Genomic DNA, 19,308 nt, shown 5'->3' on the forward strand with positions numbered 1-19,308 from the left:
GCAAACTGGGCAGCAAAAATTCCCCTTGTCACAGCTCAGGACAGAGAAAGTCGGGGTTGCTTTGGGGAGAGAATAACCGAGGAGAGAGAAGGTTATTGTTGTCACAGAGTCATGTCTGATTCTTAGCGACGCCGTGGACTGCAGCACACCAGGCTCCTCTGTCCTCCACCATCACCCGGAATTTGCTCAAATTCATATACATTAAGTCAGTGATGCTATCCAACTGCCTCATCCTCTGTCACCCCCTTTTCCTCCTGCCCTCAATGTTTCCCAGCATCAGGGCCTTTTCTAAGGAGTCAGTTCTTTGTATCAGGTCACCAGAGTATTGGAGCTTCAGCATCGGTCCTTCCAGTGAATATTCAGGGTTGATTTCCTGTAGGATTGACAGGTTTGAGGAGAGGTTAAAACCAGGCAGTACTGGGGTTCCTAGCAGTGAGCCTGCGCAGCCACCTGATTCCACAAGGGGGCGCACAGCATCATTCCTGCTCATCCTCTGAATCTCTGCTCAGATGTCTCTCTTCAAGCTACCTTTCCTGACCATCTTACCAAAACCCTCTCCTTCCATTATTTTCTATCACTGACCCTAGTTTGTTTTCCTTCACAATCATTTAAAATCATTTGTCTATTTATCTGTGCTGTGTATATGGTCTCTCTCCCTCTCTAAATTAACCACAATTTGCAGGAGGGCCGAATCCTCTTTTGTCAGTATATCCCCAGCAGTGCACTCAGCACTTAAGTCTGCCTGGCAGACAGTAGGTGGGAAGACGTTTGTTGAATGAATCTATAGAGCTTGGAGGAAAACCATCCAGAAATGGCTGTGGACTCGGATGTAGCTCCTGTCTTATAGAGAGATGAACATTCCACACTCAAGCGGGCTTAAACCTGTGGGAGGTCAGGTTGGAGAGGATGCCTGACATAGATCATCCTAATATTCTGTGACTGAGACTGAGGAAATCTCAGTTTTCATTTCAGTGTTGAGAGAACAGGACCCACTGTAAAAGGAGCTGTCCAACCTGCCTGGCACATATGGAGCAGATCCAGGGTCTAAATGGTAAGACCAGGTGCTGTGTTTCCTTCCATCTTATCTTCTGACCCTGCCCTCCATGTACTGGGCTCTCCCAACAGCTGCAAGCTATTGTCTTCCCTGCACTAAGTACCAGGAACCCGTCCCTAAGTTCTGGAAAGCTTCAGCCGCTCTAACTAATTTGCTGACATTGCACCCCACCGGGAGCTGCTGTATCACACACCCTTTGCCCTGGAAGGTTTCCAGCTCTGATTACTGCTTCTTGCAGTGAGACAGTATAACCCAGGGAGAGTCCCAGAGAGGGAATGCCTGAGTCTAAGAGTATTTTCAGCTTCCCCTAAGACAGAGGTAGGCTTATATAACCTCAGAACAGTCATGATTTTCAAAACTAACTTCAGAACAGATTCAAGTTTATATAGCCAATGTGTTTCCACAATAAACTACCCTACCCAGGACTCTAGGCAGGGGAGAACGCTACCATGTATCAAGCACCTACCATGGGTCAGACAAGCTATGTCTTAATAGATTGTCCCATATACGTTGAACCAGGGTAAGTGTGGGTTCAACTCTCTCATTTAGAACCACATTTATAAAGTTGCCCTGGTACTAGTCTTGTGACTGAGGGTTAGGATGGGACCACTTGGCAGCCTGGTAGTTCTCCAAACACTGAACATAAGCTGGCTTGTTTCCCTGCCCCCAGGAGGCAATGATCTCCCTTTCTGTTGGCAGTCTTCCAATGTTGGAGGACTAACGTGCAAAATTTAGTACAACATGCAGGACTTCCCTGATGGTCCAGTGGTTAAGAACTCACCTGCCAGTGCAGGGGACGTGGGTTCAATCCCTGGTCTGGGAAGATGCCACGTGCCACAGAGCAACTACTGGAGCCTACGTGCCCTAGACCCCATGCCCTGCAACAAGAGAAGCCACAGCAATGAGAAGCCTGTGTACCACAACTAGAGAGAAACCCCTGCTTGCCACAACCAGAGAAAAGCCTGCACGCAGCAACAAAGACCCATCACAGCCAAGAATTAATAAATAAAATTTAAAAACAATTAAATTTTATAGAGCTATGTACAGAATAACAAAATAACGAAAATTGTTCAGAAATTAAAATGTAGCAATTTATTATAGGAATCAAGAGAAAAAGAAAATTTGGTAGGGAAAAAAAGGGTAACTCATTAGTTCTGTAGATATATCCCATTTGGTTTTGTAGTTTCATGAACTGACTAGAAATGGATCTAAAATTTGACTTGGAGCTTGCTAACAGCTAACACAAAGTAGGAAACACAGTTATACAATTAGGAGTTTCTCTGAGATAAGAAGGCAAACTGATCATATAGTGAGTCCCAAAGATTCTCTTGAAGACTGCTATCGTTCTTTTATATTCCACTGACAAATGCAATAACAAATTTCTTAGAGGTATTTCTGAAACAGTCATCAATTAAGGCTAAGAGCATGACAGCTAAAATGCAATTCAGCAAGATCTGTAAGGCCCCAGCCAATGTACAAAATGCACAAAACTGAGTGTTTAGGGCTCTGATCAGAGCCTTATTTCAGATACTTAAGAGTTTCATACTTTAAGGCAATTTCATAAAGTAAGGCAGCATAAGTGATCTCAGAAGCCCTTCTCACTCCTGTAATTCATCGTCAGCTTTAGGGAAATGTCTGAAAAACACCCAAGTGAGCATTTTCAACTAGATTCTGTTAATATTGTTACTCCCCAACTGGAAGGCCAGAGCTTGGCATGGCTATGACATGTTAACAGATACCCTGCTTTTAAGTGAAAGTCATTCAGTCGTGTCCAACTCTTTGTGACCCCATGGACTGTAGCCCACCAGGCTCCTCTGTCCGTGGGGATTCTCCAGGGAAAAGAATACTGGAGTGGGTTGCCATTTCCTTCTCCAGAGGATCTTCCTGACACAGGGCTCGAACCCATGTCTCCTGCACTGCAGGTAGATTCTTTACTGTCTGAGCCACCAGAGAACCTCTGAAAACCTAGCAGGGTTCTGTTTTCAAGGAAGTTATATGCTTACTTTTTCATAAAGAGAGCTGTCCCAACAGAGATGCTGCTGCTGCTGCTGCTAAGTCGCTTCAGTTGTGTTCGACTCTGTGCAACCCCATAGACAGCAGCCCAACATCCTAATTCCTGAAACCCTATGAAGATAAGGTTAACTCTCATCTAATTCTCCTTGGCTTTAGTAATGAGATATGGGAGTTGGAGGGAAATGAATGATTAGAAAAGAGATCTGGCTTTAGCTTTGTCTTGATGGAAATCGAATCAGTTTAATTCTACAAAGACAGGCCTATAAATTTCAAAAGGCTAATACACAATTTACCATTTATATACAAATTTGAAAACTTACAAAATAAAGTTATATATTATTGATGGATGCACATAAATGGAACAGAAGTAGAAAAACATGTCCTGGGTGTATATACATCAAATTCACTTTAGTGCTTGCCTCTGGAGAAGGTAGGAGACAGTGGGACTGTGGAGTGGAATTAAGAAGCTTCCACTTGATATGGGTAAAGTCTTAAGTTATTTAAAGTCCCAAGGCAATTAGTAGCAAAACTATACATGGTTATTATTAATTTGTGTAGTGTGCAAATGCCAAGGTATTTTATTATTGTCAGTTTCTGTATTTTTAAAAACTATTCACATGATTAAAAGATAAAATTGTATTAAATAATGCTGTCAAGAGCTGAGCTGAGCTGGAGAGAGCTGAGCTACCAGGTGTCAGAATAACTGATTAAGGTAAGAAGCCAAAAATGAAAGTAACAGTCAAGCCTTTAGTCACTTAACTGCAGTAGTGTTCAGTTCAGTTCAGTCGCTCAGTCGTGTCTGACTCTTGTGACCCCATGAATCGCAGCACGCCAGGCCTCCCTGTCCATCACCATCTCCTGGAGTTCACTCAAACTCACGTCCAGCGAGTCGGTGATGCCATCCAGCCATCTCATCCTCTGTCGTCCCTTTTTCCTCCTGCCCCCAATCCCTCCCAGCATCAGAGTCTTTTCCAATGAGTCAACTCTTTGCATGAGGTGGCCAAAGTACTGGAGTTTCAGCTTTAGCATTATTCCTTCCAAAGAAATCCCAGGGTCGATCTCCTTCAGAATGGACTGGTTGGATTAGCAAGGGGCTAACCCAGAGGAAATGCTGGCTTCCGCTCAGTGGCATTTTCTCCCATGGAGAAACTGTTTCAGATGATAAAAGAAGAGGGAACACTTCCCAAGATAATAAAAGAACAAGGAACACTTTGATACCAAAACCTGACTAGGTTATAATAATAAGTATGTATAAAAACAACTTTCATGAATGTATATCCAAAAATTCCCTAACAAAATATTAACAAATCAGATAGGTAAAAGTAATAATACTTTGTGGCCAAATGGTGTTTATCTCAAAAATTCAAGGTTGGGTTAATGTGTTTTAAAAATATAAAATACTATAATTCACCACACTAATAGGATAAAGGAGAAAATTGATATATCTTCCCAAATGATGTAGAAAAATATCTGACAATATTCAATATCTAGGTATAATAAAAAGTCTCAGAAGAAAAATAGAAGAGCCCTTTCTCAGTAAAATAAAATACATCTGTCTAAAACTGTACTTAGTAGTGAAATACATGCTTTTTCCTTAAGATCAGAAACAGCACATAGATATTTGTTCAAGCTAATACCATTCAACCTCATACTGCAAGTCCTGGCTAGTGTGGTGAGGCAAGAAAAAGAAAGGAAAAGGGTACAAACTGAAAAGGAAGCAGCAATGTGTTTTAATTCATCAACAACATACTTATTTACAATAGACAATCTGAAGAACTGTACAGAACTATAATGAATAAGTGAATTTGACAAAGTTGTAGGATCCGAAGTCAACATACAAAAATCAATTTTCTTATCGATAGTAGGAAACAACTTAAAAATGAAAAAATTTTTAATTATACTTACTGTAGCATCTAAAAGCACTAACCATCTAGAAAGATACATATCTACACTGAAAAGCCACAAAATGTTAGTAAAAATAAAACCTAATAAATGGAGGGACATATAATGTTCAGGAATTAAATAATGTTGACTTTCTTCCATTTGGTCTGTAGAAACATTGCAATTATAAGCTAAACTCCAACAGGCTTTTCTTGTCAAAATTAACAAGGTGACTCTAAATTTTATATAGATAAGCAAAGGATCTAGACTAACCAAACCGATATGTAGGAAGAGCAAAGCTGAAATCTAACTGTCAGATTTCAAGAGTTACTGTAAGGCTCTGAACACAATACAGTGACACAACACAGTGTTAATTGGACCGAGGACAGGTGAATAGATCAATCAGACAAAATGAAGTAGCCAGAGTTCTATCCACTCATAGAAGGTCAATTGATTTTTTTTACAAAGGCATCGAGGTAATTAACATGGAAAGTTAAGTCTTTTCAACAAATGTTGCAAAACAACTGGATAAATATGTCGAGGGCAATGGGGAGAAGGACCAGGAAAAGCCACACAAATCACTGAAAATGAAAGAAAAAGTGGGTGCTTTGGAATTCATTAGAGTTAAAAAGTTTTGCTCATCAAAAGACATCTTTGAGAAGCCTTGGGTTTCAGGGAGGGGAACGTGGCTGGCTGCACTGGAGGAGGTTGCCATGGTTACTCAAACATTGCCTTCACTTATAATATGTTATTATACTAGCTCCCACTAGTAGAAAGGAAAAGAATAAAGGAAAAGTATAAAGGAAGGTTACTAACACAAGATGATGCCAAGAAATTGTCATGAAACACATTAACACCTCAATAGCTGTGTTGTAAAGGTCGAGATGGGGTTAAAGGAAATATAAGAATCTTATCAGTTGGCCTGGTGACTGCACCAATGAAGAGCCACTGTTAAAACATTCTTCAGAAATATGGTATGGATGAACCTATTTGCAGGGCAGGAGTAGAGACACAGACGTACCGAGTGGACTTGCGGACACAGTGAGGGAAGGAGAGGGTGGGACGAGTTGAGAGAGTAGGATCGGCATGTGTACACCAGCATGCGTCAAGTCAGTAGCTAGTGGGAAGCTGCCGTACGGCACAGGGAGCTGAGCTTGTTGCTCTGTGATGACCTAGAGGGGTGGGATGGGGCTGAGGGGAGAGGCTCAAGAGGGAGGGGATGCACGTTTACCTGTAGCTGATTCACATTGCACAGCAGAAACTAACAAAACACTGTAAAGCAGTTATACTCCAATTAAAAATATATTACAAAAAAAAAAGAATTAAAAAGAAAAATCCTTCATGCCTGCCAGTGGAGGTACAGGGAGACCTGATCTATTGTGTTAGAGACCTTGATCCTACATCCATATCTGCCCTGTTCCACTGATTGGCTTTTTTTTTTTTGCTCTTCCTTGGCAAGCCAGCAGCAGTAGTTTGCGTATAGTCTTACTTTCTCATCAGTTTGAGTTAAACAAACAAAAACCCCACTGGCCCTTCTGACCTAACTGCTTTAGTATGACACCACAAACAAATTATAGTTTCATTCCATTCCCACAGAATAGTATCTTTTTCTCCTCAACGCTTCATATATTTAGGTCACTGGGGGGAGAGTCAGGAGGGTGGATGACAACGAGAGGTCTGCGTGCACATCCCGCTTGTGCTTCTGAGGCGGGGTCTCCCTCTCCTGAGCCAAAGTGGAACTGTAGCCATGTAGCTTCTGAAATGACAGAATGTGAAAATTTTTTGAAAATTCAAAAGGCTTTCCCAGTACTTGGGCAATTTCTCTATTTTATATAAAATATATTTTAGAGTTCTAATTTAATCCATATTTTATTTCAAAGAGCAAACAGTTAACCTTGTCCCTTGATTTTGAGTTCCTATAAATCAAAGTGGAGGTGCTAACACCTTCGCTAACACTGCCAGACTTCCCTGGTGGTCCAGTAGTTAAGACTCTGCACTTCCAATGTAGGGGGCACAGATTCTATCCCTGGTCAGGGAATTAAGACCCTGCATGCCACCTGGCACAGCAAAAAAGCAAAAACAGAATCGGAGGGGTGCTTATTAAGTTAAGAAAAAAATACCAGTTCATTCTGGTGCACAGGCCCCCACCGTGGGACCGGTGCGGGGTTGGCGATGGTATGTCCATGGTGTAAGAAATTGAACTGTGTCCTCCAAAAAAGACAAAAGGTAGGCTCAAAACAGGGAAGACATGTGCCTAAGACAAATTTTAACAGTCATAAGCAACAGGCATACCATACATGAGAAAGGGCCTTTCCTTTATTTTTTTTTTCTCACAAATTTTGTCAAAGGCTAAAAACCCTCTCATGCCAACTCAAAGCTGGCTTCTGCATCAAGCATGTGATAGTCATTCAGTCTCACAGCAGAATACACACTCAGTGATTCCATTTCTGTGAAGTTTAAGAACAGCCCAAACTGACTTGTGATCATGAAATGTTCTTGCAGATGAGAATCCACAGAACTTAGGACCTGTCTAGACACCGCTGCTGGGGAAGGCAATGGCAACCCACTCCAGTGTTCTTGCCTGGAGAATCCCAGGGACGGGGGAGCCTGGTGGGCTGGAGTCTATGGGGTCACACAGAGTTGGACACGACTAAAGTGACTTAGCAGCAGCAGCAGACACCACTGATGGGCAGTAGGCCCACCTGACAGCCTCTGAAGCCTTTGCAGCTGTGTGCCCTTGCCCCACTCCCACCCCACCACCACAGGTGAGAGGGTGCGGCCAGAGCAGCTACTGCCAGTGAGTCAGCATCAGGCAGGAAAGGTTAAAAATATATCCAGTGAACAGTGCTCCTCAGCTACCCAGACAAATTAGCACATACGCGAGAAAATAGACACAGACGAAAGGTCTGTTTGAGGTCTTGCATAAATTAAGGGATTCTGATGTGACAAAACTCTTTGAGCGAGAAAACATCTTTATAGGAAGCAGCAGGAAACAGACCTGGGGTCTGCTCCTCTCCTTTCAGCATCTCTTCTTCTTCTAAAGAACTTTTTGGCCTTGCCACATGGCATGTGGGATCTTAGATCCCTGAGCAGGGATCAAACCCACAACCCCTGCATTGGAAGTGTGGGGTCTTAACCACTGGACTGCAAGGAAGTCAGTCCCTCAGCACCTCTTCTTGCATCAGTACCAAACACTGTCCAAACTGGGTACCGGCTATCTTCTAACATCTTGAGCCTGCCTCACTGGGCTCCCCCACTCTGTAGGCCGTGTCCTGAAGAGTTTCTTTCCTTCTTCTTGTTGCTGTTTAGTCACTTAGTCATGTCCAACTCTTACTCAACTCCATGGACCAGGCTTCCTCTGTCCATGGGATTTCCCAGGCAAGAATACTGGAGTCGGTTGCCATTTCCTTCTCCAGGGAATCTTCCCAACCCAGGGATAAAACCTGTGTCTCCTGCATTGACAGGTGGATTCCCTAACACTGAGCCACCAGGAAAGCCCTCTTTCCTTCTGAAAGTGAAAGTTGCTCAGTCATGTCCAACTCTTTGCGACCCCATGGATATATAGTCCATGGAATTCTCCAGGCCAGTATACTGGAGTGGCTAGCCTTTCCTTTCTCCAGGAGATCTTCCCAACCCTAGGATCGAACCCAGGTCTCCTGCATTGCAGGCAGATTCTTTATCAGCTGAGCCACAAGGGAAGCCCTAGAATACTGGAGTGGGTAGCCTATCCCTTCTGCAGCAGATCTTCCCGACCCAGGAATCGAACCGGGGTCTACTGCCCATCAAAACTTCCTTATCCTATACCTCTGCTTTCTAGAACTTATTCTATCCTAAGTGCTTTTAGTTAGTTGTCATCACTCTAATCCTTTCAGATAAATTTCATTAGGAATTGTTTATAGATAAAAAAGATGATTCTAATAGGCACTGTGACAACCAGGAAGAAAAATATTTTAAAATTACCCTTTTATTAAGTGCCTTTAAAATTGAACTATTGTGACTTCTGACAGTCCAGTGGTTAGGACTCTGCACTTCCACTGCAGGGGGCACAGGTTTGATTCCTGGTCACGGAACTAAGATCCCACATTCCACTTGGTGCAGCCAAAAGTTTAAAGAAAAAATTGAACTATTTATGACGCTTCCTAGTTGTACTTGTCTTATGAGGATATAGAGGCACATCTTATTCCATGACCCTTACCAAAGGCTATTCCCAGAGCTTCTCCATTCTCTGTGACTTGGACATGTTATCATGCTTCTCAATTTATCTTAGTGCATTTAGTTTGTTAAACCTTCTGAATTTGGAGCTGATGATTCCTAGATGAAAACCACTTCCATTTATTCATTCCATTGGCATAAGTTGAACATATTGCCCAGTGGAGCAGAGATCTAGTGTACAAATGGTATTGCAATGCCATGTAATATGTTCCATAATAAAGGAAAAAAGGACTCTGAGCACAGAGAAGAGGTGGTATTGCAAGAGAGAACCAATAAAGGATGATGGGGACACAGAAGAAGGGACTTTGTAAACCATTTTGAGCAATGTAAACTTTACTTAAATGTAAAACAGGAAGCCAAGAGTGGTTTCTAGGCAAGGGTAAGATTTTATCAGATTTGTATTTTGGCTGGAAAACCTGTGGCAAAATACATCATATAACTTCTGTTCACCAAGATAAAGATGTCCTTAAGGTAGCAAGCAAGTAGTATTCCTCGAAACAGCTTTATTCCCATGGCCTTGAGCCTGTGGTGTATGGTCCAAGACAGCTTTTCCAGGTGATACCCACCTTCCTCGTGGGCCATGTAGATTTCCCCTCATCTGAGAAAGACAGAGGAGTAGAGGAGGCCAAGGAATTGTGAAGTTAGAGTGTGTGAATGTGCAGAACATATTGAATAGCAGGATGTGACAAAAGAAGGTTCTGTGCATGGGAAAGACCTTTGAGTTCAGTTCTTGTAGAGATGAGGGTGGAGGGGCACAGGAAATCGCAAGAATTTCAAAAGGAGTAGGGTCCTGTCTACATGAGGAAAAATAATTATCTGAAGAACATTGACTTCGAACTACTTCCATTGGAGAGCAATTAATAACTTGCTTTTTTACCAATAAGAAAATGTGACCTTTGGATACCAAACAGCTTTTCATTAAAAAGAAACATGAAAATGTTGACAGTTTAGAATAATTCCGCCTTCAGCATGTTTCAACTACATCATCTTGGGCAAGTCACTGAACCTTCTGAGTATCTCCGTTCAAGGAACTAGATAATCGGGTATGCAATAAACTAACAGTTCCATGTAGAGACTGATTTTTATTATCAGCAGTGATTACATGTTAAGCAGAGCACTACAGAACAGGAAAGTGAATAGGAGGAGGATTAAAAATATATTGAGAAATCCATTTGTTAATGCTTACTGACACATTCTTCAAGAGCTTTTATGGTAACCCACAGTTAAACTTAGATCTTTATTTTCAGCCTTTTATTTGGAACTGAGTAATAAGAATGTGTCCTCTCCCGAAGGAGAGAGGCAGTGAATGACTCAGACTGAACCAGGCTGCCAGAACAGTTCCCTCATCACGGCAATTTGATGTTTATGTTAATTTGCCATCTAGAGAGCATTTATAAAGATCAGGTAGAATCACCTAATGCTTATTTTAAACAAAAGAAAAAAGGATTTTGCATCAGTCCTGAAGGAATAAGTGTAGGAGAAATAATTACACCACTCTAGCTGATCAGTGCTTTCACATACATTTCTTCCCCATCCTGGGGGCCAGGGAGGGGAGAGGTTATTAACTCAGCTTCCCAAATGAAGGAGGAGATAGAATGAGCTGCTCAAGGTCATGCAGTTAGTAAGTGGCAGAGAAGTCCCTTATGTCTCCAAATACTGAAGTCTTTCCCTGTATTCCTCGGCTTCTCAAGGAATCCAGGCTTCTTTCTGCTCAGGGCATTGAGGGTGGGTCTTGGCACTGCCTGCTTCCCCACGGAGGGTGGAAGGACTTGTGACTGTAGCGTGAATCATTCCTTTTTTAGACTTTTAGCGTTGTTTATAGAACCTGTTGTTTTCTGGGTTCTGCACACTTTCTTCAACAAATTGGCAAGTCTTCAGACTCTGAACAGAGAGATGATTTTTCTGAGTGAATGGTGGATGCAAGAGTCTCAGTGGGAAAGGATGACCCACAAAGCTCAGGTAAACAGATGGCCGAGGGCCAGGGGCCGCCTGAGACCAGGAAATGGCTCGGTGAACGAGCATCTTGTGTATTCTCTTCTGGGCAGTAAAAAAAAAGAAAAAAAGCTTTTGCTTTTAATCATCTTTTAGGTAATGTGACTCTTTGTCATTTTTTATCCTTTCTTCTCAAAATGCTATACTTCTACTCTCTTTCTGTGATTTCTGTGGCACCTTTTATTTCTTTACTGAGGTCTGAGGTTCTGAATATCCTCCAGTTTCTCTGAGGTCATTTTTCTGTATCTTGCTGCCTCCATATGTCAGTTCATAGATATCATATATGGTACCTTTTCCATTTCACTCTCAGATCCCTAGTACTTAGAAACAACTCTCCAGCAACTTCTCTGGTGATCCAGTAGTTAAGACTTTGCCTTCCAAAGCAAGGAGTGGGACTTTGGTCCCTGGTTAGGGAATTAAGAACCCACATGCCCCTCAGTCAAAAACAGAACATAAACAACAGAAGCAATATTGTAATAAAATATAATAAAAGCTTTAAAAAGGGTCCACTTCCAAAAAAAAAAAAAAAAGTTAAAAAAAGAAACAACTCTCCAGACCCCATTAAGAGTTAGGTATTTATAATTATTACATAATTTTTTTTGTTTATTACAAAGTAATACATTCTCATTATTAAAAAACCAGCTAGTACCAAAAGGTACAAGTTAAAAAGTAAAAATCCTTCTCCCTTCCCCACCCCCTCAATCCCCAAGCCATCCACCCCAGAGGTAAATAGTCTTAATTGTCCATTGAGTGAGCAGCCAGACATTTCTTTTTTACATATGTAGAAACAGAATCATATCTTAATACTCTTATGCAACTTTATTTTCATTTACAATTTCTCTTAAAGATGTTTCTACAGCAACAGAGTCAGATCCATTTATTATTTTGAAATTCATGGCTTTGCATTTTGTATGGCTATAACATGAATTATAGGTTTAAGGCATCCCCTCTGAGTGGGAGAATATTTTCATTGTTTTTCTATTGCACAGGATGCCTTAGTGATTATTCCTGGATATGCATCTTTGCTTATTTTGTATGCACGTATATGTGGAACATTTTTCTAAAAGTAGAATTCTTAGTGCATTTTATTAGGTCTTAGAAACTTTCTTCACCCTCCCTGGAAGGATAAGGATAAAACTGATGTTTCTTCATTTATCTGTGGTTTATTCAGTGCTTCTATTAATACTATAGGAGTTTTCATTATTTTCATTAAGCTTCTGAGGAAACACGTCCACAGAACTTAAGGAATTTGTGTCCTTAAGCTCTGTGTCACATGTCCCAGGTCAAATGTCCAATTAGTGGTGGAGCCCAGACTGCCACTTAGGGTGGTTCAGTTCAGTTCAGTTTAGTCCCTTAGTCGTGTCCGACTCTTTGCAATGCCAGGCCTCCCTGTCCATCACCAACTCCCGGAGTTTACTCAAACTCATGCCCGTTGAGTTGGCAATGCCATCCAACCATCTCATCCTCTGTTGTCCCCTTTTCCTCCTGCCTTCAGTCTTTCCCAGCATCAGGGTCATTTCAAATGAGTCAGTTCTTTGCATCAGGTGGCCAAAGTGCTGGCTTCAACATCGGGCCTTCAGCTTCAACATCAGTCCTTCCAATTGAATATTCTGGACTGATTTCCTTTGGGATGGATTGGGTTGGATCTCCTTCCAGTTAAGGGACTCTCAAGAGTCTTCTCCAACACCACAGTTCAAAAGCATCAATTCTTTGGCACTCAGCTTTCTTTATAGTCGAACTCTCACATCCATACATGACTGCTGGAAAAACCATAGCATTGAATAGATGAATGTTTGTTGGCAAAGTAATGTCTCTGCTTTTTAAAATGCTGTCTAGGTTGGTCATAACTTTTCTTCCAAGGAGCAAGCGTCTTAATTTCATGGCTGCAGTCACCATCTGCAGTGATTTTGGAGTCCAAAAAAAATAAAGTCTGTCACTGTTTCCATTGTTTCCCCATCTATTTGCCATGAAGTGATAGGAACAGATGCCATGATCTTAGTTTTCTGAATGTTGAGGTTTAAGCCAACTTTTTCACTCTCCTCTTTCACTTTCATCAAGAGGCTCTTTAGTTCTTCACTTTCTGCCATAAGGGTGGTGTCATCTGCATATCTGAGGTTATTGATATTTCTCCCAGCAATCTTGATTCCAGCTTATTCTTCATCCAGCCTGGTACATCACATGATGTCCTCTGCATATAAGATAAATAAGCAGGGTGACAATATGTACCCTTGATGTACTCCTTTCCCGATTTGGAACCAGTCTGTTGTTTCGTGTCTAGTTCTGACTGTTGCTTCTTGACCTGCATACAGATTTCTCAGAAGGCAGGTTAAGTGGTCTGGTATTCCCTTCTCTTTAAGAATTTTCCACAGTTTGTTGTGATCTACACAGCCAAAGGCTTTGGTGTAGGCAATAAAGCAGAAGTAGATGTTTCTGTTAAACTGAGGGTATAAAAGTTTAAAACAAAAATAGTCATTTGTTTTTATTACATTTGTTAAGATGGGATATTTATGGAAAGTGCCTTTTCTTGTGGCATGTAGGGAAGACACACTAGGGATGCTCCCTTGTGCTTTCTAGGCACAACCTCTCTGTGCTCTTCTCTCCACCTTGCCATGCATTTCCTGGGGAGCTAAGCATCATTTTTCTGAATGCTGCATCCTGGGAGGTCTAACCTGTGAATGGATGGAGATAAGAGGAGCTGATGGATGAGGGGTGTTGATGGGCTGGAAGGCTCCAGGACCAACTGATGTAAAAAGAGTTTCTGCACAGTTAGGGCATGACCAAAAATTTTAGAATCTGTTTGTTTTGTTTAGTAGAAGCCTATGGGTCTCAGTGTTAGACCTTGACAAGGAGTGTGAATGAAAAGCTTTCTCTGTTATCTTTGGGTCTTCAGATCTTACTGTTGTTTAGAGAATGAGGCAAGTGGTATTTTATTTAAAAGATGCTTGTTAGTTCTACTACGCAGTGAGTAGAATCATAGCTGAGATTGTGGAATCTTGTCATCTTTGTCTTTAGTTTTTAGAGCTGTCACCCTTTCATTTCTTGTTATTTCTTTGGGAGTATTACATTGGAAATTTTAGAGGGGTTGTGGCATATCCCATCTACTGTTATAATAACCCTGAAATGTTACTTGTATATATTATAAAATTTTTAAGTTATATATTTTATGTTTTTCATCTATTGTCCCGTTTTTTGTTTTGGAATAGTAGGAGCCAAGGTGATAAGTTTTAGACCATGGTTATATAAGGACATAATCACACCCATAGATCCCTTCATGTATGTAGTAATTTTATTAAGTATTTTTTATTTTTTGTAGTTTAAATCCAACTTTAGATAATTAAATATTTACAGAACATGCATCTTCACCCTAAATATTTCCTGTGTATGGAACCATATGTCTTGCCAAATATAGAAAAAATAATTTACAACACATTCAAGGACTTTGAATCTACTTATTTTTAAAGCAAATCATGTATAAAAGTGTTTTTATATATATAGTCATGCCTAAATGATACATTTCCATCCTCCTAGTTCAAAATATAGCAAACCTGGATAGAGTAAGTACTAGGTTTTAGCACTAGATGTTTCCAAGTGTGACTTTCGTGGACTGGTCTCCATTAGGATAAGATATGTGTCATTTTTTGCTTGTTCAATAATGATTGTTGGGAGCACAGTAAACTTGAGAGGGATGAGTGGGCCTGGAAAAATATTTGACTAGCAAGACTTTCCCTTGTATGAAGCAGAGGTAAATTGTATTGGGTTGGCCAAAAAGTTTCTTCAGGTTTTTCCATAAAATGTTATGGAAAACCCAAATGAACTTTTTGGCCAAACAGATGGCACAGTGGTGAAGAATCTGCCTGCCAATGCAGGAGACACAAGAGATTCAGGTTCAGTCCCTGGGTTGGGAAGATTCTCTGGAGAAGAAAACGGCAACTCACTCCAGTATTCTTGCCTGGGAAATCCCAGAGAGAGAGCCTGGCAGGCTACAGTCCATGGGACCACATAGAGTGGGACAGGACTGAGCACACAGGCACACCACAATAGATGTTTAGAGAAAGTCCTTAAAGCCTCAGAAGTCCTTCAGGTCCTTATTAAATGGCAGCTTCATCAATACAGGTCTCACCACCAGCATCTGTCATTCTTCTTTTTTAATAAATGAAACTGCTTACACACACCTACTAACAGAAACCCCAATGTAACACCTTCTTCACCTATAAAAGTGGTTTAATTCACAGCCAATTTCACCGATCTAGAACAAGTAATGCTTGACGAGTCAATTAGGAAAGTAGAATTGCTGTGTCTGACACTACTAGGAAACTTGCTCAAATCCTTAAAATATCAGGTGTGAAACAGGAGCGGCATGCCTTTCAGTGTCAGAGCTTTGGACAGAGCTCTGGACTGTGCTGGCCACTGACTGGTCTATCTTTTAAGCATTATTATTCCAGAGAAGCACCCAGCCTTGTACCCACTGAACAAACACAGCAGAGGTCAATTTTCTATCTTTGGTGTTGTCTCTATATTTGTAAAATAAAATAATTTTAAAGGATTCTTCTACTTTGTACATATTTTTAAAATGTATATTCTTTTCTCTGTGCTTCTCTTTTCTTCCTGAATTTGTTGTGTTCTGTATCCAAATAGTATAAGCAATCAAGCTGACTTTAAAGCTAGCTAAAAAAAAAATCATGTTTGATCAAATGGGTGGATAATCTGTGCAAATTTGTTTGAAAATGGGGGGACTGCTCTGAAGTTTATTATAATACCTAGCACATCCCGCCACTTTAATCAGTTGATTGATTTTTGTAAGCCTCTGAAGAAACCTCCAGGGACTTCACTGGTGGTCTGGTGGCTTAGATTCCGCACTCCCAGTGCAGGGGGTCCAGGTTGGATCCTTGGTCAGGGAACTAGATCCCACATACCACAACTAAAAGAGTTCTCATGCCACAACTAAGACCCAGTGCAGCCAAATAAATGGATAGATTTTTTTTTTAAAGGAAGAAACTTGCAGTGTTGAAGAACCAGTTCCTTAAAATGCCCATGGGGTACACCCCGGCTTAGACCTTAACACAGAAGGCTTCCTCTCAACAAAATTGGGGGAAACAAACCTCTAGGCAAAGCATAGTGAGTTCCCGAGAGGCAATATTAAAGGTAAAAGGAAATTGGTGGTTCGGGGGTGACACACTTTCTCTCTTGCTGGCCCTAAATGTGTCTCTCTCTCTCTCACCCCGCCCTCCTACACCTCTGCGAGCAGTTTATATCTTGTGCTCATGCACTCAGCAGTTGTACGTGTTCTTTGGTCTTAGGTTACTTAGTGCCAAAAGCGGCTCACTTCTATCCTGCTTCACACACTTCAAATAAAATATCTTTATATCTAGTGGTAGCTGCTAGTATTGGAAAGAAAAATGGGAAGAGTTCTTGAAAATATGCCTTAGGTAGTTCTTCTAGTAGCTAGATTTTTTATGGGTTTCCTATTTTTGGTAGATTTATGGGGGGTTGGGATGCAGTACAGATAATCCTCTCAGGGGTATTTCATATGGGGGCGGAAGATACTACCAAAAGTGTGGATACAGGAAAAGGCAAGGCTCCAGGTGAGAAAGGCAGGCAGTGAAAGCATATCTGGCTGTCCCATCTGGGGAAATAAAGACATTTAAGCTTGGACAACAGACTGGTTCCAAATAGGAAAAGGAGTACGTCAAGGCTGTGTATTGTCACCCTGCTTATTTAACTTATATGCAGAGTACATCATGAGAGATGCTGGGCTGGAAGAAGCACAAGCTAGAATCAAGATTGCTGGGAGAAATATCAATCACCTCAGATATGCAGATGACACCACCTTTATGGAAGAAAGTGAAGAGGAACTCAAAAGCCTCTTGATGAAAGTGAAAGAGGAGAGTGAAAAAGTTGGCTTAAAGCTCAACATTCAGAAAACGAAGATCATGGCATCCGGTCCCATCACTTCATGGGAAATAGATGGGGAAACAGTGGAAACAATGTCAGACTTTATTTTGGGGGGCTCCAAAATCACTGCAGATGGTGACTGCAGCCATGAAATTAAAAGACGCTTACTCCTTGGAAGGAAAGTTATGACCAACCTAGATAGCATATTGAAAAGCAGAGACATTACTTTGCCAACAAAGGTCCATCTAGTCAAGGCTACGATTTTTCCAGTAGTCATGTATGTATGTGAGAGTTGGACTGTGAAGAAAGCTGAGTGCCAAAGAATTGATGCTTTTGAACTGTGGTGTTGGAGAAGACTCTTGAGAGTCCCTTGGACTGCAAGGAGATCCAACCAGTCCATTCTAAATGAGATCAGTCCTGGGTGTTCTTTGGAAGGAATGATGCTAAAGCTGAAACTCCAATACTTTGGCCACCTCATGTGAAGAGTTGACTCATTGGAAAAGACACTGATGCTGGGAGGGATTGGGGGCAGGAGGAGAAGGGGACGACAGAGGATGAGATGGCTGGATGGCATCAGCGACTCGATGGACGTGAGTTTGAGTGAACTCCAGGAGTTGGTGATGGACAGGGAGGCCTGGTGTGCTGCAATTCATGGGATCGGACACGACTGAGCGACTGAATTGAACTGAACTGAAGCTTGGACATAATAGAAATTTAGAGACAATTGCTAGAAACGCCTGAAAGTTAGAATTAAATACTTTAAATCTGATTTGAAAGCCATAAGGAGACTTTTTGATTTGGACAGTGAATGATCAAAATCATATTTTAGTGTTTTACTCATATGAATATGTGCTCATGTCAAAATACACATGTATTAAACATCAGGTTATGAAATACTGATTTTAGTCTGTGGGTCGTCAGCTGATCCTGAAGATCTCTTTCTCTCTCTTCTCATCCCACAGGTTGTTATTTTGTACTTTGAGCCAAGCACATTTCGCTGTATTCTCCTAAGATGGGTCCGCCTTCTCGGTTTTGCTACTGTTTATGGAACTGTCACTCTCAAGCTTCACAGGTATATTTTATTAGTTCTCATTCCCATGGGAGGATCAAAGTGTTTCGCTTAGCATATAATTGCAAGCTCAGTCAGCCACTTTAATGGTTAAATTTCAGGAATTTAGGTAGTAAAATAATATATGTTTTTCATTTTCAAGGCAATATCTTTAAGATTCTCTAGGAAAACCTTTAATACAATTGAATTTGAGCAACATGCTTTAGTAGAATGTGCCATTGGTTATGGAAAGGTTAATTCTGAACAAAAAAATAAGTTTACAATGAATGTGAAATAGTATTTACTCACTAAGAACAGGAAGAAAGACAATACAGCTGAAATAATCAAGCCCAGAGCTACCAAAGAATCCTATGTAGTAGAATTCAGCAATATGCTTACCAAACAAAAAGCTGCTGTCCTCCATTCCCAAGTTCCATGCCCCAGGGGAATCCTGCTTTTATTCCTTGGGTGAATTTCCAAAAAATAGTGTTCTTGGTTTCCTTCCTTATCCAATGTTCTCCAGTGCTTATCAGCCTTATAAATTGGAGAACATAGTAAATTCCCTTATATTTTAGTTTCAAAATCACCTACTTTTAAAAATGTAGGGACTTCCCTGGCAGTCTAGTGGTTAAAACTTGGCCTTCCAATGCAGAGGGGATACAGGTTTGATCCCTGATTGAGGAGCTAAGATCCCATGTGCATTATGGCCAAAAAACCAAGACATAAAACAGAAGCAATATTGTAACAAATTCAATAAAGATGTTAAGAATGGTCCATATCAAAAAAAAATCTTTAAAAAAATCTTTTCAGTGTATATGATAAATATTAGGAAGAAAGAGGCGATAAAATAAATTACCAGTCCACAAAGAGTAGGGGTAGCTGGAAATGATTATCCAGGGCTTTCCCTTGCCTCCACTTCCCATATGGTAGTGGTGCCAAAGAACATAGGAGGTAAAATAGAAATTTCTCCTGCAGGATAATACTGTAGTTCAGTAGAAGAAATCCTTTATGTTGATCAGGTTTAAAGCTGCTTTAATAATCACAGTAGGCCATTCATATGTTCATGCTAATTTGACCATAAGTATTTCTCAATAAATGTATCTTGATATGGCCCATGCATGTAAGTTTATCTTAGATGACATAAATATGTCTTTAAATATTTGTCTTTAAATGCCACCCCTTCAACATTTATTAAAATGTGATCATTGCATACTCT

At 40.8% G+C, this 19,308-nt stretch overlaps 1 protein-coding gene across 1 annotated transcript in view; it reads left to right on the top strand.

The window, feature by feature from the left end:
* The window catches only part of GPR158 (G protein-coupled receptor 158), a 300,295-nt gene that overhangs the window by 241,887 nt on the left and 39,100 nt on the right, over positions 1-19,308 (top strand). Inside the window, exon 6 of the mRNA XM_061436038.1 lies at positions 18,007-18,116. Coding sequence (XP_061292022.1) covers positions 18,007-18,116 — 110 coding nt within the window. The remainder of the gene's footprint in view (positions 1-18,006; positions 18,117-19,308) is intronic.

Source organism: Bos javanicus, chromosome 13, assembly GCF_032452875.1.
Source record: "Bos javanicus breed banteng chromosome 13, ARS-OSU_banteng_1.0, whole genome shotgun sequence".
In the NCBI taxonomy this organism is placed as follows: domain Eukaryota; kingdom Metazoa; phylum Chordata; class Mammalia; order Artiodactyla; family Bovidae; genus Bos; species Bos javanicus.